This window comes from Bufo bufo, chromosome 1 (genome assembly GCF_905171765.1).
Source record: "Bufo bufo chromosome 1, aBufBuf1.1, whole genome shotgun sequence".
NCBI lineage: Eukaryota > Metazoa > Chordata > Amphibia > Anura > Bufonidae > Bufo > Bufo bufo.
Genome location: NC_053389.1, coordinates 299,672,155 through 299,697,153, shown reverse-complemented (window position 1 = coordinate 299,697,153; position 24,999 = coordinate 299,672,155). Strand labels below are relative to the sequence as shown.

Sequence of the window (24,999 nt, the reverse complement as noted above, 5' to 3'; positions counted from 1 at the left end):
ACAACAGCTTTTAGATGATGCCAAACAACGAGGTTCCACAGGAGGATAATCTCGGTCACAAAACCACCCCTCTGTAGTTATAAAGGTTCAGGCACATAGTAAAGGTCCACCAATGTTTCCAATGGTAATAGCTTTTATTATACTCACAAAGGTATAAGATCAATAGGCATAAAACAGACTAAAATCTCTGTGGTTATAACACCGCTTGTTTCTAGCACTGTTCAGACCCTGATCACACACCACGGGCAGTTTAGTGGTAGGACCCCATGCGTGCTGAGACACCGTGACGTGGTGCATGAGGGGCTCTGATATGTTCCTGATTGGAAGATATTGGCAAAGTTCTCAGCTTTTAACATCGGCCTGAGGAATTGGCTAGTAGTGTCAGTTGTGTATCATTTTGGTGCATTTTCTGCAGTGAATTGGGGTTCTGTAATTGGACATCATTTATTCTGAATAAGCTTCTTTTATATTATGGTTTTAATATTATGTCTCATTTGTCTTTTCTATTTAGATCATGGATCTGAAATGGCTTTTTTGCTTGACCTACCTGGTTATTGGTGCTGTGATGATAAATGCTCATGATGGGCATCACCATGGCCACCACCATCATGAACATGACCACGACCACGACCATGATGATGGACTAGACATAGAAGATGACATAGATGATCTCCTTGATGATCCCGAAGAGCCAGAACCAGAAACCAGTACTCCACCCCCTGCTCCTAAGGTGTGTATATTGTCCCAGCCTAAAATGAGTAAAGGCTTCATGACACAAATGCAAGTTCTGACAAGTTTATCAGACAACGTCTAGAAATCTATATAGACCTTTTTCTTCCTGGTTTACTAACAGGTAAATTATGCTGATCGCCCAGTGTCATAACGTCTTACGAAAGTTCTGCATATGACCACATGCTTAATATCAGATGGGCGGGGGTCCTACACACATCACCCCTGCTGATCAGCTGGTTGTAGAGAAAGCCGTGCTGTGTGTGAGCGCAGCCTTCCCTTTCCGTCAACATTGCAGCAGTGAGCTGGTGTAACTACAAGCAGCTGTCCCATTCACCTCCTATATGGGGCAGCTCGTTCCTATACATTTGAATAGGAACGAATCTTCCCATAGAGGTGATTGGGACGGCTGTTTGTAGTTACATTTGCTCTCCGCTGCGATGCCGACAGCGAGCAGGTAAACAATGAAGCGAAGGCTTCGCTCGCACGGAGCGCGGCTTTCTCTTCAACCGGACCCCCGCCAATCTGATATTGATGACTCATCCTTAGTATAGGTATTCCATATTAAAATCTTTCCAAGATCCCAGATAATTTAACAGTTGTGCAAGAAGCGAGGGTGCAGTTTGGCCAGAGCTATAAAAGGAAGCTTACTTACCTGCTTCCTGGTGCTGGCTTCTCTTCCAGACCTGGGCTGCTCCATTGTGCAACCTCACTGTAAACATCAGGTTTGATATCACCTGCAGCCAGTTGCTAGCCACAGGGGTGACCAGCTCACCTTACATCAGGACAAATGGTCTCAAATGATGCTAGGGGATCCAGTCTCTGCCGCATCCTAGTGATTGGGTGCAACGATGTCAAATCGTATGTTTTCAGTGAGGGAGCCAGCAGCTGAAGAAGGTAAGTAAGCTTCCCTTAACAGGTCCAGCCAAGTGGGGGGATCTGCCAAAATTCCCTTATTCTTGCATAACCCCTTTAAACAAGGCAGAGAATGTTATAAAATAAAACCAACTCCCCCCTCCTCAGTTTTCCTGCGTATCCTGTCTCCCCATTCTTAGGCCTCATACACATGATCATAGTTATGGTCCGTATCCGAGCCGAGGCTCGGATGCGGACCCGTTCACTTCAATGGGGCCGCAAAAGATGCGGACAGCACTGTGTGTGCTGTCAGCATCCGTTGCTCCGTTCCGAGGCCCCGCAAAAAAATATAGCATGTCTACAATGGGCTGCCCGTTCCGTTACGCAAATTGCGGAAGGTACACGGGCGGCTTCCATTTGTTTGCGGACCGCAAAAAACGTCACGGTCGCGTGCATGAGGCCTTATGCTGCTGGTGGTCCTTGTTTGCAGTGATCATGTGCCTCAATACTGCACATGGTTGCTGCAGCCATTAATTTGAGACTGTTGGACATGCCGTCGCTGTGATTTAGGAAACAAGGACCACTGGTGCACCAGAATGGCAGGGAATTGAGTACGTGAGGCTTCTGTCTTTATTTTATAACATTCACTACCTTCAGCCCAATATTTTGAGGTCTCAAACATTAATTTAAAGCGGTAGTCTGTGATTAGCGAAACTTTTGGGAATCTCGCCTGACCTTGTCTTCTCGCCCATGCATCGTAATTGCCTGTGTTCTTGCACAATGATGTCGATCTCCACCTGAAAGAGACACATTGTCACTGCCTCATCGATGCATGCGCAGTGACTTTGGCCTTAGTGAGAATTAGAGCTATACTGCGTATGTGCCAGTATGCAATGTGACTGCATATGTGTGAGAACATAGGCTGGATATGTTAGTCAAAGAAGGGAGAGATAAGATGGGCACTGAAAGGAGTGGTGGTTGGGTGCAATGGCGACACCTAAATGGCTTATTCTCACTTTTGGAAAAGGCTTTGCATCGGGAAATAGAAGTTTTTGCTCAGGTGACCTAAATATATTTGTCTTTTTTGCTTGATATGGAGTTTTTCTAGGACTAACATATTGATGACTTCTCTATAGGATAGGTTATCGGTATGAGATCGGTGAGGGTCTGACATCTGGCTGCTGTGGGTTGTGGAAGTAAAGCAGTGTATGTAGCTGGAACACCACAGCGCTGTACACTGTAGTGGCCGTTCTCTGCTACTGCAACTGATGCTCCTACTGAATGACAGCTGAGCTGCAGTACCTGAGAATGGCCACTACACTGTGTGGTGTTCCAGATACACTGCTTACTTCCTGGACAGCTGAGCATGTGGAGTGTTGGGCTCCAACTGATCTCATCAGTCTTCTCATCACTTTTAATATCAATTATGCATTGCAATATTTTTTTAGGTAACTTACAAAATGCCGGTCCCAATTGGTGAAGTCTATGTTGCAGAGTCATTTGACAAGGGAACGTTGGATGGGTAAGAAGAGATTTTGTTTTCCAGTGCTTGCTGTACAGTTCATTAATAAAAAGGATAACATACCATTTATTTCCTTTTTTTTGTGTATAGGTGGGTTCTTTCTAAGGCCAAGAAGGATGACACAGATGATGAGATTGCTAAATATGATGGTACGACTTCTTAGATGTCCTAAATTTGACATGATGGCAGTGGCGTAGCGTGGGTTGCCAGCACCTGGGGCAAGCCAAGTATTGCGACCTCGCCCCTTTTTACAAATAATGCAGTAGATGTTAAATGGGTGCAGTACTATGTAACACAGGTAACACAGGGATAACTCTGAGTATAAATAATGTAGTAGATGGGTGTGAGGCCCCAGAATTCAGAACACACACAGTGTGACCTGAAGTTTGGGGCCGGGCTTCGGCAGTGTGGCCCAAATTCTATATCCCCCCCCCCCCCCCACCCCCCCAAACAGACATTTGGATGGACAGAACATACATTGCTATGAAATATACAGGAGAATACCGCACCATACCTGTTACATCTAGTGACCTCTCCTGTGATGTAGACTCTCCTCGGCATCTTCATTCGGAGATAGGACCGTCATGATAACTTCTTTCAGCCGCGTCTCATCTCTGTAGAGTTTCACAGAACATTTTTGGGATTTCTCACTTTACTATCATCCTCAGATAACAGACCTCCCCTCCCCCGTAGTGCCCATAACTATAATGCCTTCTGTATAAGTATAATATATACTGGCCCCTCTATATTATTATTATTTCCTCCTCTGTATTATTATTATAATGGCCCCCTTTGTAGTATTATAGTAATAATTATGCCCATGCTTCAGCCCCTCCAGCATACAGTCCCATGTAAGAGACAACCTTCCCACTGCCTTCAGCCCCTCCAACATACAGTCCCATGTAAGGTAGATCACTCTCCTGCCTTTACCCCTCCAGCATATACAGTCCCATGTAAGGTACATCACTCTCCTGCCTTCAGACCCTCCAGCATACAGTCCCATGTAAGGTACATCACTCCCCGCCTTCAGCCCCTCCAACATACAGTCCTATGTAAATAATATCACACTCCCTCTCTTTGCTGTCTGCCTTCAGCCCCTCCAGCATACAGTCCCATGTAAGATACATCACACCCCTGCCTTTCAGCCCTTCTTGCACAGTCCCATGTAAAATGCATCACTCAGCCTGCCTTCAGCCCCTCCAGCATAAAGTCCTATGCAAAATACTTCACTCCCCCTGCCTTCAGCCCCTCCAGCATACAGTCCCATGTAAGATACAACCCCCCTGCCTTCAGCCCCTTCAGCATACAGTCCCATGTAAGACACATCACTTCCCTGCCTTAGCCCCTCCAGCATACAGTCCCATGTAAAATATTACCCCCCTGCCTCCAGCCTCTCCAGCATACAGTCCCATGTAAATAATATCACCCTCTCTTGAGACCCCTCTAACATAGTCTCCAGTACAAAGATGATTCCTTCTCCCTTCAGCCCCTGCAAAAAGCCCTCCAAGTAAAAATAACAGTCACTATAGTCCTCCACATACTTACCTGCAGACTCTGCTCCTGCTCTGTAGAATCTCCCACACATCTTTAGGCTCTGTCCCCTGGATCATGAGACTCCGCCTCTTCCCCTGACATCATACCTCCCAGGATCAACTACATTCTAGACACTACACTCGCTCTACTGCCTCATAGGCTTCAGGCCACTAGCCTGAAGTCTATGAGGAAGAACGGAGGGGACGGGAGCCATAGGCTCCCATGACCCTCATTGAAGTGTTTGCTGCCTGGCGCCCCCTGCAATTTTGCTCCCAGGGCAATGCCCCCCCCCCCCCCCCACGCTACGCCCCTGCATGTTGGCTATGTGCTTGTATGCAATAGTGTCACAACTGACCTCAGCAATAGTATTTGAAAGACTTTTTAATACTGTTATTGGAAAGTGGGTGTTATCTTCTGCCCTATCTGAGAGCTGGATGTAATATGGGGATATAAGCTGAGCTTGTGATGCTGAATAAATAAAGACTGGACTCTTTGGAGACACAGCAAGAGTCCTGCTTACTCTTCCCACACATTTGCACAGGCCTTCCAGTATCCGTACGTGTACAAATAAGCCTGTGTGGGTGAGCTAACTGGTTTTCCATTCTGTGTGTGTCAGAATAGTGGCATAAAGTACACCGAAGAAAGCGGTCATACTTGCTCTGTGCAGCATTTATGTTTTGCACACTATTTTTAAACGGTCTAGAAATTAGGTTCTGCTTTAAATAAAAAAAGCGTCAATTTGGTGTAAAGTAAGCCAAGTCATGAGTTAAAGTAAGGAAAACTTATTGTAGTTATTATATTAACCATTTGTCGATAAAACGTATGTTAGAGTATTGTGGTATACAAGACGCTGCAGTGTTCACTGCTGATTTGTGCTGTTTTGTGCTATTTTCTTTAGGCAAATGGGAAGTGGTGGAGATGAAAGAGACTAAACTCCCCGGGGACAAAGGACTTCTGCTGGCGTCACGTGCCAAACATCATGCAGTTGCCATCAAGCTTAAAAAGCCCTTCGTCTTTGATAAAAAGCCTTTGATTATGCAGTAAGTACAGCAGTTTCAATGTCCCCAGAGAGCGAGCGAGGGGGGGGGGGCATGATTAGGCTAAAGATGCTTGTCAATTTGAGTCAACTCTGAGTTTAATAATGACTTCCACGTGCCACGCTAACATGTTGGAAGGACAGTTTTGTGGTTAATCTTATGTCACCTGTACATATTGGAAGCATGCTTTCAGTATTCTGTACATTTATTATTTCCCTCTACCAAGTCAATCTGCGGCAGTCTGAGATCACTTACTCTGAGTCCTCACCATGAAATATACTGAAGTCGTAACGAGATTGGCCTTCTTTTGAGGGTGTGTTTTTTTTTTTTTTTGACAGGTCTCCCATCCTCGCTAGATATTTAAAGGAAGCATGCTTCCCTGCCATGTCTTCCTGCTCTTTTGCTCCCTGGCCTCGGCCGCCTTACTCTGGTCCCACGCTGTCAATATCATCTTTGTTGCTGCTGCAACCGATGACTGGCTGCAGTAGTGACCTTACCCCCTTGCGTCATGTCAGCTGGTTACATGTGATTTGCCGTAAAGTCGCTGTTCAGCTCTCCTACCCCATACAGCTGAATAAAGTATAGAATACTTTCTACCCACCTTTGTTTGTGATGACATGCTGTACTCTGTGATTGGCAGCACTTGTCACAGCGAAGCTTTATTGTTGAGCCAGAAATGTTATATAACCCCTTTTTAAGGTTCAGACTACACAATGTCTTTGGCTGTGACAAGCGTTGCATGACCCAAGATCGCTGTATAGCAGTGCATCCTCAAAACATGGCGCTGAATAGGGTCACAGCACAACTTACCATAACACCAGAATTGCAAAGAATCCAGCTTGTCACATCCATGTGCATCCCCTTACTTTAAACAGGAGTTCAAGTTGCTATGGGACCCCTTTTAAGTAAACAGAGCATCCAGAAATGTATATAATGGCGTTGGCCCAGAAGATGAAGAAATACTGTACCCAGGGTGATCCAAATCAAAGATGCAGATGTTTTCAAACAAGATGGGAGTCTTCAAGTGTATCGGAATAATAGGGAAGCCATTCCAATACTCCTCTCAGCATACTCCATTCTTTTCTAAACCTGTCCTGATCTAGTTATTTTCCCTATTGAAACAGTTTCTAAGCTATAATTAACAGTGTACAAGAATATCAAAGTAGAGCTACCAACTGGAGTGTCCCCTCCGCACAACATAGATTACTGTAATGACCCAACAGCAGTGTACATGGGGCATAAACTGAGTTGTCTAACCTCTCTGATCATACCTGATCGAATTTGCAAATCGCCATACTTTTAGCCTAACAACCGTGTTAACCCTATTTATATATTTAGTTAGTCGAGCCATCGTAGTCCTTCCAATGGAAAGCAATTTACACGGCTGCTCCGTTCAGTGCACCTGCCTGGCAATCAAACAAGAGAAGGTGGTGGGCAACGTTATGGTGTAGCGAATGTGCACCTAACAGAGCAGCCCTGCTCACAGTACCTTGAAAACTTTCTTTTCATACAAATAAAAAATATTCTCAGAATTAGCGACCGGATTTTCAGAAGAAGGTATGGTTATGTATTGGAGACTCTACATGCAGTATGCTTACAGATTTTGAAGGTGACAGGCTCCCATTTCCATCTGGTACTGGTATGGCATATTCTCATCTATTTCAAGAACTAGGTCCTGTTTACCGGCTGCATTGTATAGGGAGGTGACTATGATTACACAGCTCTGTTCCCTTCTGAGAACAGCTTACCTGTCTTCGGATATCCGATTGAAGTGAGTAGAGTAGTGGTGCTCATGTGTGACCACCTCTGTGAGACTGCCATCAGACACTATGGATAGGGATGTGTTAGAGGGGAAAATACCTTTAAATAATGGCAAATATGATCATATAAATCTGTCATAACCTTTCTAAAATAAATTGGCCTGGTGAATATTGGGTAACTTTTTGCCACTCTTGATTAATGTGGTCCTCTGTCTTAAAATATTGATGCAGTGGTATTAGTAATATGCGTTTGTATGTAATGCTATAAAACAGGATACATTGGCAGATTAGCGGACAAGCCCAAACCATGCATACAGGTATAGCCTAATAGTTTTACTCTTTACGTTTTTGGGTTGTTTTGCCAGTTAGGCCTTGTTCACATCACCGTTTCTCCTTTCCATTCTCCGGCTCCGTTGAGGAGCAGAAGAACGGAAAGAACGGATTCTGCAGATAACTGAGACCTAACTGAGCGTAACGGAGCCTAAAGACCCCATAGACTATAATGGGGTCCGTTCGGTGTCCGCTCAGAACATGATTTTTGAGCGGAGACGAAAGTCCTGCATGCTCAGTTAGGTCTCAATTATCTGCAGAATCCGTCCTTTCCGTTCTCCTGCTCCTCAACAGAGCCGGAGAACGGAAAGGAGAAACTGTGATGTGAACGAGGCCTTAGCCAACTTCATTTCTCCCATGGCATTGAAGATTCAGAACAATGTACCATTTATGCTGCAATCTGTTATGTTCTATGCATTATTATAGTTGCCATTGTTTTGACTTTTAAGGTATGAAGTAAATTTTCAGAGTGGAATAGAATGTGGAGGAGCATATGTGAAGCTACTGTCCAAAACCTCGGATCAGAACCTAGTAAGTCTACCCAGGTTTTCAAGAGCATAAAACACCTATAAACTGTGGAGATGTAAAAACTTTGTAATGTTCTTTCTTTTCTTTGAATATATCTAGACTGAAAGTGTTCTATGTTTTTTTTTTTTTCTCAGGATCATTTCCATGATAAGACACCTTACACCATCATGTTTGGTCCTGACAAGTGTGGTGAGGATTACAAACTGCACTTTATCTTCCGTCACAAGAACCCCAAGACTGGAGAGTATGAAGAGAAGCATGCAAAGAAACCAGATGCAGACCTGAAATCCTTTTTCACAGACAAGAAAACCCATCTTTATACTTTAAGTGCGTGATTCTGACCTTTTATTTATATTATAGATTGTAAAATTAACTATTTGAAAGTCACATAAGCCTAGTTATAAACCCCATAGCCAGTTTCACTTAAAGGGGTTATCAAATCCTATAGAATGTCGCCCCCATATGTTGGGCTCCCCACACTGAATATGCTTGCCTGGGTCCCTGCTCCCCGACCGCCACCCCAACACCGGATGTTTTTATCTGCGCACTGGGAGAACCAGTGGCGACCCAGGTAAGTATATTCAGTGTGCGGGCCCGGCTTATTGGGGGGGGGTGCTTTTTATAGGATTGGATAAACTCTTTAAGTAATATATATGCTGCCAAATTACTGTTTACATCTGTGGAAAAATGGATAGTGTAAAGCAAGGATGTCAGGACACATGTTTTCCTGAGAGGGGAGTCAGACCTCCAACATATGTTATAATTAAGAATTTCTCAACTTTTCTTTAACTTGGAGACTGAACAATGTCTTTTATGCTCTTTTTTTCTATTCAGTACTGAATCCAGATAACACATTTGAGGTCCTGGTTGACCAAACTGTTGTAAACCGTGGCAGCCTACTTACTGATGTGAATCCCACCGTCAACCCACCTAGTGAAATTGAGGATCCTGATGACAGGAAGCCTGAAGATTGGGATGAGAGACCAAAAATACCTGATCCTGATGCTGTCAAGCCTGATGACTGGTAAGTGATCACAGTACACTCATGATGGAATGGGTGTATTTACAGGGAACCTGTCGGAACCTGCAACCCGCAGGCAGCATGTAAGGTTATGTTCACAGCACATTTTTTTTCGTGCGATCTTTTTAACCAATATGCTTTTTTTTTTTTTTTCTTTTTTTTTTTTTTAATGCTTCCCTGAATGGGGAATTCAGCCCATAGAGCATGCTGCCACATGGAAAAAGAAAGCAAGTACTGATTCCCATTGAAATAAATGAGTTGTTTTTGAGGCGTTCTTTGGCGCTGAATCAATGCCAAAAACTTGGCCCTTTATAGAACAGGAGGAGCTGTGCAGATGACATATAATCCTGCCCTATATCATACTCAATGCTGATTGCTCCCAAACAACCCCCCTCCCATATTTGTAAATGTACTTGTATACATAATCGTGCCATTTCAAACTTTTACTTTGGGCAGTTAGATATTGTGACATGCATGCAATCCTGCACTGAATTGAAATCGAAGTTGCTTTTGCTTTTTGATTTCTATAACTTCCATTCATTTCACTGGGGGAAGAGACCCAACACTTTGCTCCTCTATTTGTAAGCTTTTGTAAAATGCTCAACTGTTTGGCTGAGACCTCAGTTTTTTTGTTTTTGTTTTTTTACATAATTTTACTCATATTTGTATCAAGATGCTCCCCCTGGGGTACTATTGGTAGTATCTTCGTAAAGAGATGGAGGCAGAAATGAGTGAAAGGTTTCTTATATCTGGTCCAATCTCAGTATGCTGCTGTTCATTTTAGTTAACTGAATTTGTATATTTATTTATTTTCATGTATTTTTTTTTAGTAAGTTGCCATAGTTTATAGAAATAGGGATATACCGTATATACTTGAGTATAAGACGAGTTTTTTGGCACATATTTTTGTGCTCAAAAAGCCCCCTTGTCTTATACTCGAGTCTAGGTCTGTATTATAGCAACTTACATTGCCATAATACAGACCATGACATGTTGGGCGCCCGAGAAGCTGTTACTTACCTTTACAGCTGCTCCGGTCAGCTCCCAGAACGTCCGCGCGGCACCTCTGTTAAATCTCCCAGTAGGAGCGATTTGGCCAACCCGAAAATGTTGCGATTATATCTTTCACGGTGAATGCACTGCAGCGAGCGGCCCGGCCGGCGCGTGACTGACGTCACTTAGTAACGCTCCTGCTTCCTGAAGTGGGAGGAGCGTTACTAAGTGACGTCAGTCACGCGCCGGCCAGCTCGCTCCTGCTCGCTGTAGTGCATTCATAGTGACAGTGAGTACAGAGGCGGCCATGTTATCAATAGGAGAGAGCTTGTTTTACACACTAGTAAAAATACTTTACACACAAAGCCAGTTATGTGCGCAGTTTAGGACACATGAGGGGACACATAGGGCCATGAGGGGGACCAGCATAAGATGCTATATGTACCCTAGTTTTATACTCGAGTCAATAATTTTTCCCATTTTTTGGGGGGTAAAATTAGGGGCCTCGGCTTATATTCGGGTCGGCTTATACTCGAGTATATACGGTAAAAAGTTTCTAACTATTGTATAAATTGGATTAGGGATGAAGATGCTCCCTCAAAGATCCCAGATGACAACGCAGTAAAACCAGAAGGATGGTTGGATGATGAACCAGAGTACATTGGTGACCCTGATGCTGAAAAGCCTGAAGACTGGTATGTTCCCCACGGTCTGTTAACATATCCGTTCTATATCTTAGCTTTTTTTTAAACAATTTACTTTTTCTCTAATAGGGATGAAGATATGGATGGTGAATGGGAGGCACCACAGGTGGCAAACCCCAAATGTGCATCTGCTCCTGGCTGCGGAGTGTGGCAAAGGCCAACAATTGACAACCCTAACTACAAAGGAAAATGGAAGGCACCAATGATCGATAACCCCAATTACCTGGTATGATCGATAACCCCAATTACCTGGTTTGATATTTTAATTCTTAAAAGGATTGTCACCTTGATTTTGCCTATAGAGCTGAGGACATGCGCTGCTAGATCGCCGCTAGCACGTCCGCAATATACTTTCCCCATAGCTGTGAGTGCTTTTATTTAGGGATTTTATATATATATATATATATATATATATATATATATATGTGTGTGTGTGTATGTATGTGTAAATGAGGCAAGTAAGGTGCCCAAGGGGCTGTTACTAACGTTTCTGGCGCCCAGCCACGCCCACTGTGAAGGAGCCCTCCGAGTCTCCTCCTTGCTCCCGGACATCACAAAGTTAGAGCGCCGTAATCTCGCAGCTAGCGCATGCGCAGTTCGTTCCCTGAGGCTGATGCCAGCACAGAGAAGGAACACTATGCCGGCACTGACAGGCCGCATACTTGCGCATGTGCGGGATTACAGAGCTCTAACTTGGTGACCTCAGGGAGCAAGGAGGAGATTCGGAGGATGCAGGGCGGTGCTGGGCTCCAGAAACGTTAGTAACAGCCCCTTGGGCTCCTTACTTGCCTCATTTACATATATATAAAATCGTTTTTTTTGCCTAAATAAAAGAACTCAAAACTATGGGGAATGTATATTGCGGATGTGCTAGCAGCGATCTAGCTGCACATGTCTGCAGCTCTATAGGCAAAATCCAGGTGACAGAATCCCTTTTAACTTTGAGGTTTCTTATTTCAAAGATTATTTCTTAAAGTTTTTTTCCCTGTTTTCCATTAAATTAGATCCGTTTATCCTGCAGTGCTATACACAGACCATTGTTAGATACAGACTGCCTAAACCAGAGTTGGGATCAAAATCTTTTTCCCAAAGTTGGGCATGTACATGCTTTCTTCAAACTTTGCTCATTGGTATGCTGTTGAAGTGTGGGTGTAGAGCTTACCCTTTAGTAAACGCATACAGGCATGGCAAAGTCATTCAAATTCCATATAATGTTTGCTATACTTGGATTTGAATTTCATCTAGACATTCATGACCTATTGATAGACTATGCCATTAATGTCTGATAGGTGTGACTCCCATCTCTGGAACCTTCTGCACCGGTCCACTGGGAATTAAGAGGACACTGTGCATCTGCAGTTTTCTCCATTCCTTTGGACTTCCAAAAATAGCAGAGTGTAGCTTTGGCTGTTTTTGGAAGTCGCATAGTGGAGAATAGTGTTTTCTGCATATGCGTAGTGTGCTCTTTTTTTTTTTTTCATGGCAGGGCTCCATTCTTGAAAAGAGAAGCATGTCCCAAAGGTGGGACCTGCACCTATCTAACATTTGTGGCATGACCAAAAAGTGGTTAATAGGTATGCCTTGATATTTTGACTATCACTCTGTGCTAAAATGGACACTAATATGTACTTATATTACTATCTAATCTTCAACTCAACCTCAAAACTGCAGAAAACATAGCACCATAGACCAGTTTTGTCAATTTTCATTGCAGGGTATCTGGAAACCACGCAAAATCCCCAATCCAGATTACTTTGAGGACCTGGAACCATTCAAGATGACTCCATTCTATGCTATGGGTCTGGAATTGTGGTCTATGACTTCTGATATTTTCTTTGACAACTTTATCATATGCTCAGACAGAGCTGTGGCTGATCAGTGGGGAAATGATGGCTGGGGTCTGAAGAAAGCAGCTGACGGTGCTGCTGAGGTGAGAAAACACATTCCATGACTGTTAAGTCATTCTACTGAAAATCTTTAAAAATTTGGTTTGACAGGCCATATCAGCAATTTGATATTCTGATCTGGAAAACTGCAAATAAGCTTTACCCTTTAGAGAAATGTAGGAGATAGTTTTCTGATTGTGGTAATAAAGCTGAAACAAGGTTTTAAGTGAGGTTGTGCAACTTTCTAAAATATGTTGCCATAACTTTCTAAAATATGTTGCCATAACTTTCTAAAATATGTTGCCATTTAATTCGTCACCATTTTCAAGATGTAGTTTGCTGTCAGTGAATAAGAACATTATATTTAAACACTGCAAACATAAATATCACCTAGTATAAACTGAGAAGTGGATACAGTTGAATCCAGTCTATGTAATGTGAGCTAAATAAGTCAGCAACAGCTGCAAAAATCTCTGGTAGTTTATAAAAATGTATGAGTCTTGGAGTCCAGCCTGTTAAAGCTACTTTCACACTGCCGTTTCTGGGTCTAGCCCCAATGCATTCTGAATGGATAAGGATCCGCTCAGAACGCATCAGTTTGGCTCCGTTCCACCTCCATTCCACTCTGGAGGCAAGCAGCGTTTTGGTGTCCGCCTGGCGATGCGGAGCCAAACGGATCCGTCCTGACTTACAATGTAAGTCAATGGGAGCGGATCCATTTACATTGACACAAATATGGTGCAATTGTAGACGGATCCGTCCGTCCCCCCCCCCCCCCCCCCCATTGACTTTCAATGTAAGTCAGGACGGATCCGTTTGACTTACACTTAGATTTTTTTTTGGACAGAATAATGCAGACTGATCTGTTCTGAACGGATACCAGCGTTTGCATTTATAGGTGTTGATCCGTCTGTGCAGATACCAGACAGATCCGCACCTAACGCAGGTGTGAAAGTAGCCTAAGCTGACCGTATTGGCTAGACTGAATACAATTGTATCCTCTTTTCAGCAGGCCTGGTGATGGCTTTGTTCACATTGTGTGTTAGCATGTTTCAGCATATGCCTTGGGATGAGAGAGGCTAGGAATACCCTCCCCCTTTTTATGTCTTGGATTTTGTATGCAAAATAAATCATGATCCACATGATTACAAAACTTGTACTAAATCCTGCCCCTTCCATACACTTCCCTCCCCTTGCAAAAAAGAATTATATAATAGATGATACATGTACCAATAACTTCGTAAGGGTCAATTTCCCTAATGTGGATGCTTCGATGCATCACACTTTTTCTAGATCTAGTTCGGTATACTTTTTCATATTATAATGTATTTAACCCAGTCCTGACTTCTGGGAGTTTCAGACATAATCATGTTCTTAATGGGGTTTTCCAGGCTCCTCATATTGATTACATCATCAATATAGGTCATTAATTGGGGAGGGTCCAACACACTGCACCCCCACTGATCAAATGTTTCCCGCAATCACTGGTGCTGGAACTAGCACTATGAATGGAACAAGAAACACGGCTCTGTTCAAAATGTAGTGACCTCGCTAGGTTACTACAGCTGAGATGTCCGCATGGCATCAGTATGTCCCTGAAAAATGTCTGTCCAGTGTTTCCTGGCAATATCCGACAAGAAGTAAACCGCATACAGATGGCGCCCATGTACTGCCTGTTTTTTGTGTTCATTGATCCATTTACTTACATGAGCAATGTGAAAATCAGACCAAAATAGTGCATGCTGAGAATTTCTCTGCATTGACAAATGATCTGTGAAGAAAATAGGTTGTGAATTGGCCCTTGACTATAGTGGGTCAATGTTTAGTCTGTGAGCGGTCTTATACACTGGTACAGCACACAGATTTTACATTACTTATCTGAATGAGCCCTGAGAGGGATTATATCACATGGGTTCTACAGTGGTCACTTGAGTTGCATATTTATGAACTGTTTCCCTTTTTTTTTTTCAGCCAAGTGTTGTTGGGCAGATGATGGCAGCAGCTGAAGAAAGACCATGGTTGTGGATAGTCTACATTCTGACTGTGGCTTTGCCAGTCTTCCTAGTTATCCTGTTCTGCTGTTCAGGCAAGGTGTGTGTTAAATGGCTTTATGCATACAAATGAAAAATTTTATTTTTAAAGGGGATTTCCAGGATTTTAAAATTAATGACCTATCCTCAAAATAGGTTATCAATATACAATTGGCGGTGATAAAGAAAAGGCCGTGCTCCTTGTGAGCACAGCCTTCCCTTCATTGTTTCTCTGCTCGCCCTCGACATTGTAGCGGTGAGCAGGTGTAATTACAAGCCGCCCCATTGAAATGAATAGGGTAGTTTGTAATTACACCTGCTCACCGCCAAATTGTTGACGATGAGCAGGTAAACAATGAAGGGAAGGCTGCGCTCAGAGCCTGGCCTTCTCGTCAACCAGCTAATCAGTGGGCGTGCTGGGTGTTGGACCCCCGCCGATCTAATATTGATGACCTATCCTGAGGATATAGTTTATCAATATTAAAATCCCGGAAAACCCCTTTAAGTCTTTATTTGGCAGAACATTGTCATCGGTCAGGTATCAAATACCCAGGTCTAAAATATCAGAAGTCTGATTAGGGATCGACCGATTATCGGTTTTACCGATATTAAGGATTTTGAACGTTATAGGTATCGGCATCTATTTTGCCGATATATCAATAACGTATGGGGAACAAGGATCGCGCTGCTGACAGCGCTCTCCGTGTTCCCTCAGCAGCACAGGGGAGAAGGAAGCAGTGTCTCCCTCCCCCCTGTGCTGCTGCTGCCACCAGTGAAGAGACTGATGGGAAGAGGGGAGGGGCTTTGGCCACTGCGCCACCAATGAAGATAAATCTCTCATTTATTCATATACTGGAGGCGGGAGCTGGCTGCAGAATCACATAGCCGGCTCCTGATCTCTATGACAAGTAGCTGCGATCTGGTAGTTAACCCCTCAGGTGCCGCACCTGAAGGGGCTAACTGCCGCGGATCGCAGCTACCGCTCTCCCCTCCGGAGCCCCAGCAGGGTAAGCCTGAGGCTCCGATCGGTTACCATGGCAGCCAGGACTTCAATAGCGTCCTGGCTGCCATGGTAAGCTCCATGCTGCTGTGTGCACAGAGCAGCAGGGACAGTGTGAGTCCTATTCACCCTGATAGAGCTCTATCAGGGTGAATAGGACAAGGGTTCTAGTCCCTAAGGGGGCTAAAAGTTAGTAAAAAAAAAAATGTTTTCATTTTCAGCAGATTTGTTTAGTATTTTTTTTATTTCTTTTTTTAAAGATGAAAATTCACAAAATATCGGTATAAATTATCGGCTATCGGCCTGAAAGTTCACAAAATATCAGTATCGGCCCTAAAAAAATCTATATCGGTCGATCCCTACTACGGATATCCTTTTGTCTTGAAGTAGTAATGTGTTGATGCATGTTGGAAATGTAATATATAGGTTGTTCTTTAGACTAATTTATAGACCTTTACAGCTCTATGGTACTAGGGTTGTTGCGGGTATCGAAATTTCGATACCCAATCGATACTTTTGTCCCGGTATCGATACGATACCGGGATTTCCGTTTTTTCGATACTGGGCTGCGCTTCTGCGCAGTCTAGTATCTCTGAACATGAGCGCGCTGCTATCGGCGCGCTCATGTTCTCTCTCAGCAGCACGGGGAGAAGGAAGCTGTCCTCCCTCCCCCCTGTGCTGCTGCCGCTGCCACCAATGAGAAGAGAGGGGCGGAGGAGGGGCGGCAATGAGAAGAGAGGGGCGGAGGAGGGGCGGCAATGAGAAGAGAGGGGGTGGAGGAGGGGCGGCAATGAGAAGAGAGGGGCGGGCGCACTGCGCCACCAATGATAGGATTACTATCGGAGCGATGGGAGGAGACATCAGCTTCACTAGTGGGCGTTCCTTTTCCCTGCGCTGCGATTGGACAGCGCTACAGCCAGGGAGAAGGAACGCCCACTAGTGAAGCTGATGTCTCCTCCCATCGCTCCGATAGTAATCAGCAGCATGTGGAGCAGGAGAGGAGACAGTAATGGGGCACTGCGGGCGAACGGAGCGGCGCCCAGGACTAAATGGTGAGTGCTGAGACATCGCTGGGCGCCGCTCTGTGTGGCCTAATAGTGAAAGTCTGGACTCATATACAGTAGTCAGTCTTTAACACATACAGGAGGCGGGTGCCGGCAGCAGAATCGCATTGCCGGCACCCTGCCCCTGACAGGGAGCTGCGATCAGCGGCAGTTAACTGCCGCTGATCTGCTAGTACCCGCCTCCTGTATAAAGGGGTAAAATCATTGGTGGTGCAGTGTGCCCCCCCCCTCAATCCCCCCATCCCATTAAAATCATTGGTGGCACAGTGCGCCGGCCCCTCTCAACCCTCCAGTATTAAAATCATTGGTGGCAGTGGCCACAGGGACCTCTCCACTCCCCCTCATTGGTGGTGCAGTGGCAGCTTCTGATCGGAGCCCCAGCTGTGTAAGCCTGGGGCTCCGATCGGTTACCATGGCAGCCAGGACGCTACAGAAGCCCTGGTTGCCATGGTAACATCCCTGATGCTGTGTGCACAAAGCACAGAGCAGCAGGGACAGTGTGGAGTCCTATTCACCCTGATAGAGATCTATCAGGGTGAATAGGAAAAGGGATGAAAGATCCCAGGTTCTAGCCCCTAAGGGGGGAAATAGTTATTAAATAAAAAGTGGAAAAAAAAAACACTAAAATATGAAGTATAAATCACCCCCCTTTTCCCAATTTCACATATAAAATATATAAATAAACATATTACATCGCCACGTCAGAAAAGTCCAAACTATTAAAATATAAAAAAAAAATCTAGGTGGTGAATGCCGGAACAGAAAAAATAAAATAAAAACTGCGCGATTCGCCATTTTTAAAAATGAGGAATGCACGTGGCTTTTTTTGTTTATTTTTTTCGCGTGGTATCGAATGGTATCGAGTATCGCAATACTTTTTCATGGTATCGAAACCGAATCAAAAATTTGGTATCGCAACAACTCTATATGGTACATTAATGTTAATATGACAGCCATTATGATTTATTTATTTTTTGTGCAGAAGCAAACACCAGATGCAAGCCACAAAAAGACTGATGCCCCACAACCTGATATAGAGGAGGAGGAGGAGGAGGAGGAAAAAGAGACCAACAAGGAGGATAAAGATGAGGCTGCTGAAGAGCAGGCTGAAGAGCAGGCTGAAGAGCAAGGTAAGATATACATTTTTAGAGCTGATGTCAAATGTTTAATTTTTTTTACTTTTTTTTCTATCCTTCCTTTTCTTATGGTGAGTTATGTCGGTCTGTAATATTTATAGTCTTATCTCCTCTATTAACTCCCTTCCAAAGGTTATCCCAGTCTGTTTCTGAAGGCAGGAAAAGACCATACTGTTTTGAACTAAAACTGTTCAGGGCATTTGTGGCTGCAGAAGGGGGGTCATTTCTAAGGGCCATTTCTTAAGCTGTCATTGGGCTATAGGTACAATTTTGGTCATGTTGCGTAAAACTGATAATCTAGGCTCTTAAAGACCAAGATAATGACACTTACATTGCATTACAACCCTTACAAATGGTTCCTATGGAATGCTGTTTATACTTGCAACTTTCACTCCTGATTCTCTTCTCCCGTTTTACCTGTACATGTTCCCAGGGAAAAGAGAACATGTATTTTATCAATCCCCTTTCACCTGTCACAAATGGTTGTCCTTCTCTAAAATTCGTTTTAACTCTAAAGGTTTAAAATGCACTTTCGTTACCTCAGTTGTGTGCCAGCTATATCTGCAATAAAAAAAACATTTGCAGAAGAGTTTTCAATTTTGATGTGACGGGGGGGGGGGGAAGATATAAAGGGGTTTCTCCATCAAAACATTTGTGGCATATCACTAGTATATTCCATAAATGTCAAGTGTGGGTCCCTCTCTCTTGGGGCCCCTGAAGTGATGGAGAGCACACCAACAGGCACAGCTTGCTTTTCAATCTCAGCAGTAAGACTGCTTTTTTTTTTTTTTTTTTTTTTTTTTTTTTTTCCTCAGAGGTCCATAACAGTAAATGTAGAGCAAGTCGTACAAGCACAACCACCACTACATTCGCCGCTGTGGGACTGCCAGAAATAGCCAAGCCAGCGTTTGGCTATTTTCAGAAGTCCCTTAGCACTGAATGGAGGGTGGCTGTTTTCACTTCACTTTTGAGTGCCCAGTTCACAGGATAGGAGCTGGACCCACATCAGGGGTCCCAAAAAGTGACCCCATTTTGGAAACTAGGGGATAAGGTGCCAGTTTTATTCGTACTATTTTTTGGGACATATGATTTTTTTGATCATTTATTAGAACACTTTATGGGGCAAGGTGACCCAAAAATTTGTGGTTTTAGCACAGTTTTTATTTATTTTTACAGCGTTTACCTGAGGGGTTAGGTCATGTGACATTTTTATAGAGCAGATGGTTACGGACGTGGCGATACCTAATATATATACTTTTTCTTATTTAAGTTTTACACAATAATAGTATTTTTGAAACAAAAAAAATGATTCTTTAATGTGTCCATGTTCTGAGAGCTATTTTGTATTTTTTGAGCAATTTTCTTATGTAGGGGCTAATTTTTTGTGGAATGAGGTGACTGTTTTATTGGTACCATTTTGAGGGACATGCGCCTTTTTGATCACTTGGTGTTGCACTTTTTGTGATGTAAGGTGACAAAAATGCTTTTTTTGACAGTTTAATTTTTTTATGGTGTTTATCGGACTGGGTGGATCATGTGATATATTTATAGAGCCGACCGGCACAGATGCGGCAATACCAAATATGTCTATTTTTTTTATTTTATTCCCTACTGACATAGTAACCCCAGTTACAGGGGAAATACACCCCCAGAGAGGCTGTACAAAGACCCAACAGCTCCTGCACTCTCCCGGCCGTCACATGTCCGCCGGGCAAGAACAGGAAGCTCATAGAGCTTCCTGCACTGTATACACAGCGCTTGGGAGCGCTGTGTATACAGCGCTCTAGAAGGCAGGGACACCTGGGAACTGTCCCTACCTTCTCTAAGGGTTGCCCTGCTGTCACTGACAGCGGGCAACCCGATCTGCGGCTGCACGATTAGTGTGCAGTTGCGCTCTCTAGATGTTCAGAATGGTCCATTCAGAGATAGAAAACCACCTCCCGGACGTTTATAGTCGACGTTAAAGAGGTTCTCTGTAGCTATACCTAAATTCTCTGTCAGGCTGTGCCCCTGGCTTTCTGTTGAGCTGCATGTACATTATGCAGTTGAAGAGGAAGAAACGTGAGCACATCTGTTTGGGTCCTGCTGAAATGATATTCCTTCCTCAGGTTAGCTGAAACAAATAAATTAAATAAACTCCTGGAAGAGCTCCTTTAGTGTATTACAGTGGTACTTTATAGGCATACAGCGGTGGAAGTATAAACAAAAACTAGTGATGACGACTCAGCAGGAGCAGTACCATTCAAGTGAGGGAGTGTCAGTCTTTAAAGTGAAAAAAAAGTTCTCATTAACGGGAGAGCAGAACATAGTTACCATCTTTTTAGCTGCAGATCTGCTAATTCCTGAACTTCTGTTCTCACATCTAATATGGCTTCAATGCTTATCTCATACACACTGCATCGGTAGCCAAAGACACTGCCTACTTGTCCATCCCTGCTCTTGGGTTGGCCAGCACTGTTTGTGAGCCTGAGAAACGGTGCAGCCAACTTGGATGGCAGAAGAGAGGCCCAGGAGTTGACCGATCTTCAGCTAAATAGAAGTAAAGGAGTTCATCATGTAACTGTTCGGTTAGCTCCCCAGTTAATGTGGATTTTATTTTTTCTTGAACCAGACTGCAGCTTTAACAACACAAGACTTTAATTCTCAGTTCCAGTGTGCAATATTTTGACAGGTGGCCTGAGCTGGTTTTTCATACATATTTGACATTAAATCCAGTATGGCTTTGTGTTCCAAGTAGTTTCTGTTCCAATTCTTATAGATTTTTTTGTTTTGTTTATAATTTAAAGCACCTGAAGAAGGGGAGGGAGATGCTGGGCATGGAAGTAACGAAGAAGAGGAAGAGGAAGATGATGAAGAGAAGGAAAGCAAACCTCAGGTAACCCATCGCAATCCACACTGCTAACTTTATTTGTATTATGTGGTAACATGTTTCCAAACAGTGGTTGAAGCCAACTGTATACCCAATAGTGACTAGAGGTTATGCTAGGCTAGATCCCTCGTTCCTCATTACCATTGCTTCATCCAGCTAAATATTCTTGCCTTCAACAGTGAGATGTCAGTTTTTCGTTGATAGTTGTTAAAACATTCTTACTAGGCCGGTGCACTCCCTGATCAAATTATGCTCTAGGCATTTCCTGGATGACATGCTGTACAATCCACAATGAATGGCTGAGGATGGACAGGTGCAGCTGGCCTGGTTAGCTGTGGGATACTATTCTTTGCTGTGGTGATGGAGCGCAGGGTCTGGCCATGATGGAGCATGATTTGATCAGAGAGCGCAACACTGGCCTGGTAGGCAAATTTTTATTACTGTCGATAGAAACAGTTTTCACATCATAGGAGCGACATGAAATAATAAAAATAAAGTCTCAAATATAAGCTGCAGCTAGATTTCTTTGGCGGCATCTTATCTTCCTTGAGAATGAATGTCTCCCGAATACCTGATACTCATAAGATGATTGACTGGTCTTGCTGAAATAGGCAGGTTCCCTTAACCATAGCTTAATGTGTAAGGATGAACTTTGGGTTCCTGCCATTGGTCTGCACGCTGACTTAGCCCTATTCAGTTTGTGGTGGCCCTCAACATTTTTAGTACAGTTTCCAGATTTGAAACTAGCAAGATTGTGCAGAACACTTGTTTTTTCAGAGCACAGGAAAAAAAAACATCGGTCACTCATTTTGAGACCTTTTTCCATGCTGATACAGGTGCAGTTTCCACTTTGCAGTCTGCATTAAAAAAACAATGTGTGAAGGAGCCCTTAAAGGGACATTGTCACCTGGATTTCACTTACTGAGCTATTAACATCACCACATCAGTCTCCACGATTTACATTAAAATATACTAGTATTACTGCCCTGTCTTGTAATTTGTCTATAAAATCACTTTTATTAATATGCTATTACCTCAATAAGGAGCCCAAGGAGCTGTCCCTCCGGCCGTTGGAGCCCAGCACCGCCCCACTGCTAGTTTATTCACTCCTCTTCGCCGACGTAATGTTTGTGCAGCGCCCGTAATCCTGCGCATGCACCCTGGATACACGTCAGCGCCTGCGTGGTGTCCTGGCATAGGCCTCACAGAACTCATTGCACATGCGCCAGCTTTGCTCGACCCGGAAAGGAAGACCGGAGTGGCACGACTTGGCGGGCGGAGGATGCAGGATTGGGTCGATGGTGCATGCGCAATGAATTCGAAGAGGCCGATGCCAGGACACAGTGCGGGCACTGACGTGTATCCAGGGCACATGCGCTGGATTACAGGCGCTGCACAAACATTACGTCGGCAAAGAGGAGTGAATAAATTAGCAGTGGGGCGGTAATAGGCGTGGCTGGGCTCCAACGGCTGGAGGGACAGCCCCTTGGGCTCCTTATTGAGGTAATTGGCATATTAATAAAAGCGTTTTTATAGACCAATTACAAGACACAGGTAATGTAAATCTTTAAGACTGTGGTGATGTTAATAGCTCAGTAAGTGAAATCCAGGTGACAGTGTCCCTTTTTAAAGGCTATGTACACCTTTTTAGAGGGGCAATTTATTAGTGCATTGTACTCAAGTCCTTTTTTTTTTTTTGGTCTTTATTAAAAATATGGAATCTTTCTCTGTACTGAGCTGAGATGCTCTACTAGCAGGATCTGAATTTTCTCTTCCGTCACATAGGAAGCTGATGGGTTCCTTATATCTGACCTTAAAAACACTCATTATAGCTCAATTCTTACGCTGGGTTCACACCAGAGCGTACTGAACGTACACTCTGTATGCGCGTTTGTACGGGCGTTTACAATCGCGCATACAGAGACAAGCGAACGCCCAGTGTCGCGTGTTCCCGGAAGTCTATGTACTGGAACGCGCGACACTACGCCCCAAAGAAGCTCCTGAACTTCTTGGGGCGTCGGGCGTTTTACATTGCGATTGTACGCGCTGTAAAACGCCCAGGTGAGAACCATGCCGATAGGGAAGCATTGGTTTCTCCTTGTTGAGCGTTTTACAGCGCGTAGGAACGCGCTGTAAAACGCTCAGGTCTGAACCGGCTGTTACTGATAACAATGTATCTTAAATAAGTGTTTTTGACCTTTTTAGTAAATTGGAGATAAGGGTTATTAGAAGACCTGCAAAGTCTATGCTGGACAAGATGGGTTTTGAAGGTCCTTTTCGAAAGCTGTTGGGTCATATTTACAGACACCCCAGGCGAGGGTTCACACAGATGGCTATCTGTCAACCCCCTTTGAGCTGCAAAAGGGTACCAGACAGGGCTGCCCTCTGTCGCCCCTGCTATTTAACATAGCTATACCTTATCCCAATATCTTCAAACATCAGAGGTCTTTAGAGGCATTAAGATAGGAAAGCAGGAAGTGAAGTTAGCAGGTAAATGTATTAGGCTAATGTATACGTTGTTATAACATCTGTTTCATGTAAAGCTTGATTGTAAAACATATAAAATATCTTTGAGAAAATAAAAAAGACCTGCAAAAAGTGAAAGTACCATTCCCACAGCTAGAAAAACTATGACAGAATGGCTCAATATTTTTTTTAATAAAGACCAATTGAAAAAATTATTTTTAGCCCCGAATTAGTAAAATGAAATCATAAAAAAAATGTCCCCAAAGGTGTACTTAGCCTTTAAGCTTTGTTTTAAAAGGGGGTGTCTTGGTGACAGACCCTTAAATTGTTCATTGTAAACAAACACTATACAGTGTGAAACTGTTTCATAATTGGCTGCAGTGGTCACAAGTGACATCAGTCCTACTGGATCTGTCGCCCATTGACTTTATATGCAATTGGTGACAGATCAGTTGAATTCCAGTATTTATATTCTCTGCTGGATCTCAATAAAACAACGCAAGTGTTAAAGTAGCCTTATTTGGTACTGGATATGTTTTGATTTTTCTTACCATTGGTCTTAAATAATTTTTTTTTTCTCTCTCCAGGAGGATGATATAATGCGACGATCCCCAAGAAATCGAAAATCTAGAAGAGATTAAAAGATGTGTGGGGGGAAAAAAATCTACCTACGAACTTGAATTATTTGGCAAATTTAATATAAAAACCTTGCAATTTATGCAGAGTTGCAACAATATGACCACCCTGGTTTTCCGTGTGCTAAAGCCACAAGATGTGTTACCAGCACATCACAGACGAAAACTCAGCGCGTCTGCAACTGTGGCAAAGTAAATCCATGATTTTTGTGTTTAACCTTAGTTGACCTCTCTGTGGGGATATGCAGTGTATGATGAACTAACTGTATTGTTTCTTTGGGTTTAAAGATCGCTTAAAAAAAGAACAATATAGTATTGCCAAACTCTTCCAAATGTCAGTGTATAAAATGTATTAATCCTAGGGAGAAAAAAATTATGAAAAACTTTAGGAAATATTGATGGCCATTAAAAGCAGAGGTTCTCTACTTTTTAAGAGCTTGTCTGGTGCTCTGTCCACTAATGTTAGAACTCACTCCCCTTCAGTTGTCCCTTTTTTTTTATCTGTTCCACGTATCCTTATTAAAAGTACTCCCTAAATGTGCAGTACATGCTGATTGGGTTCTAGAAGGCATGTTTCTACCATGATTTCATGCATGCTGCCTTTGGGTTCTGTTAAGCCGCTTGCACTGTCTCATAAAAGTTAGCCTTATGGACCAAAATATAAAAAAACAGAAACCCATAAAGTTGTCCATAAGCCGGTTCAAGATCTCCTCCCTTCCCTGTGTGAGGGTGCGCATATGTAAATATAAATATATACATACAGTAGATTTGCTTTGTGTGCTTTCATCGTCTTTCCTTTTTTATAGTGACTTTACACTGTTCCTTTAAAGTATAGGTTAACTTAAAAAAATAAATTAAAAAAAAAAAAGACTTCATTAGGTTCTTGAACTGTTTCCTGCAG

General features: G+C 43.3%; 1 protein-coding gene across 2 annotated transcripts in view; it reads left to right on the top strand.

Annotated features, from left to right (window-relative positions):
* CANX (calnexin) overlaps positions 1-24,999 on the top strand; it is a 42,665-nt gene extending 17,666 nt beyond the window's left edge. Inside the window, exons 2-15 of one of the 2 annotated variants that reach the window (XM_040440928.1) lie at positions 512-730; positions 3,033-3,106; positions 3,197-3,255; positions 5,538-5,679; positions 8,216-8,297; positions 8,429-8,621; positions 9,129-9,318; positions 10,890-11,003; positions 11,082-11,238; positions 12,727-12,942; positions 14,870-14,989; positions 17,975-18,107; positions 20,912-21,003; positions 24,051-24,999. In XM_040440928.1, the coding sequence (XP_040296862.1) occupies positions 515-730; positions 3,033-3,106; positions 3,197-3,255; positions 5,538-5,679; positions 8,216-8,297; positions 8,429-8,621; positions 9,129-9,318; positions 10,890-11,003; positions 11,082-11,238; positions 12,727-12,942; positions 14,870-14,989; positions 17,975-18,107; positions 20,912-21,003; positions 24,051-24,104 (1,842 nt within the window). In that variant the 5' untranslated portion in view covers positions 512-514 and the 3' untranslated portion in view covers positions 24,105-24,999. Of the gene's footprint in view, positions 1-511; positions 731-3,032; positions 3,107-3,196; positions 3,256-5,537; positions 5,680-8,215; positions 8,298-8,428; positions 8,622-9,128; positions 9,319-10,889; positions 11,004-11,081; positions 11,239-12,726; positions 12,943-14,869; positions 14,990-17,974; positions 18,123-20,911; positions 21,004-24,050 lie in introns of both variants that reach the window. The other variant, XM_040440918.1, reaches the window with a different exon arrangement.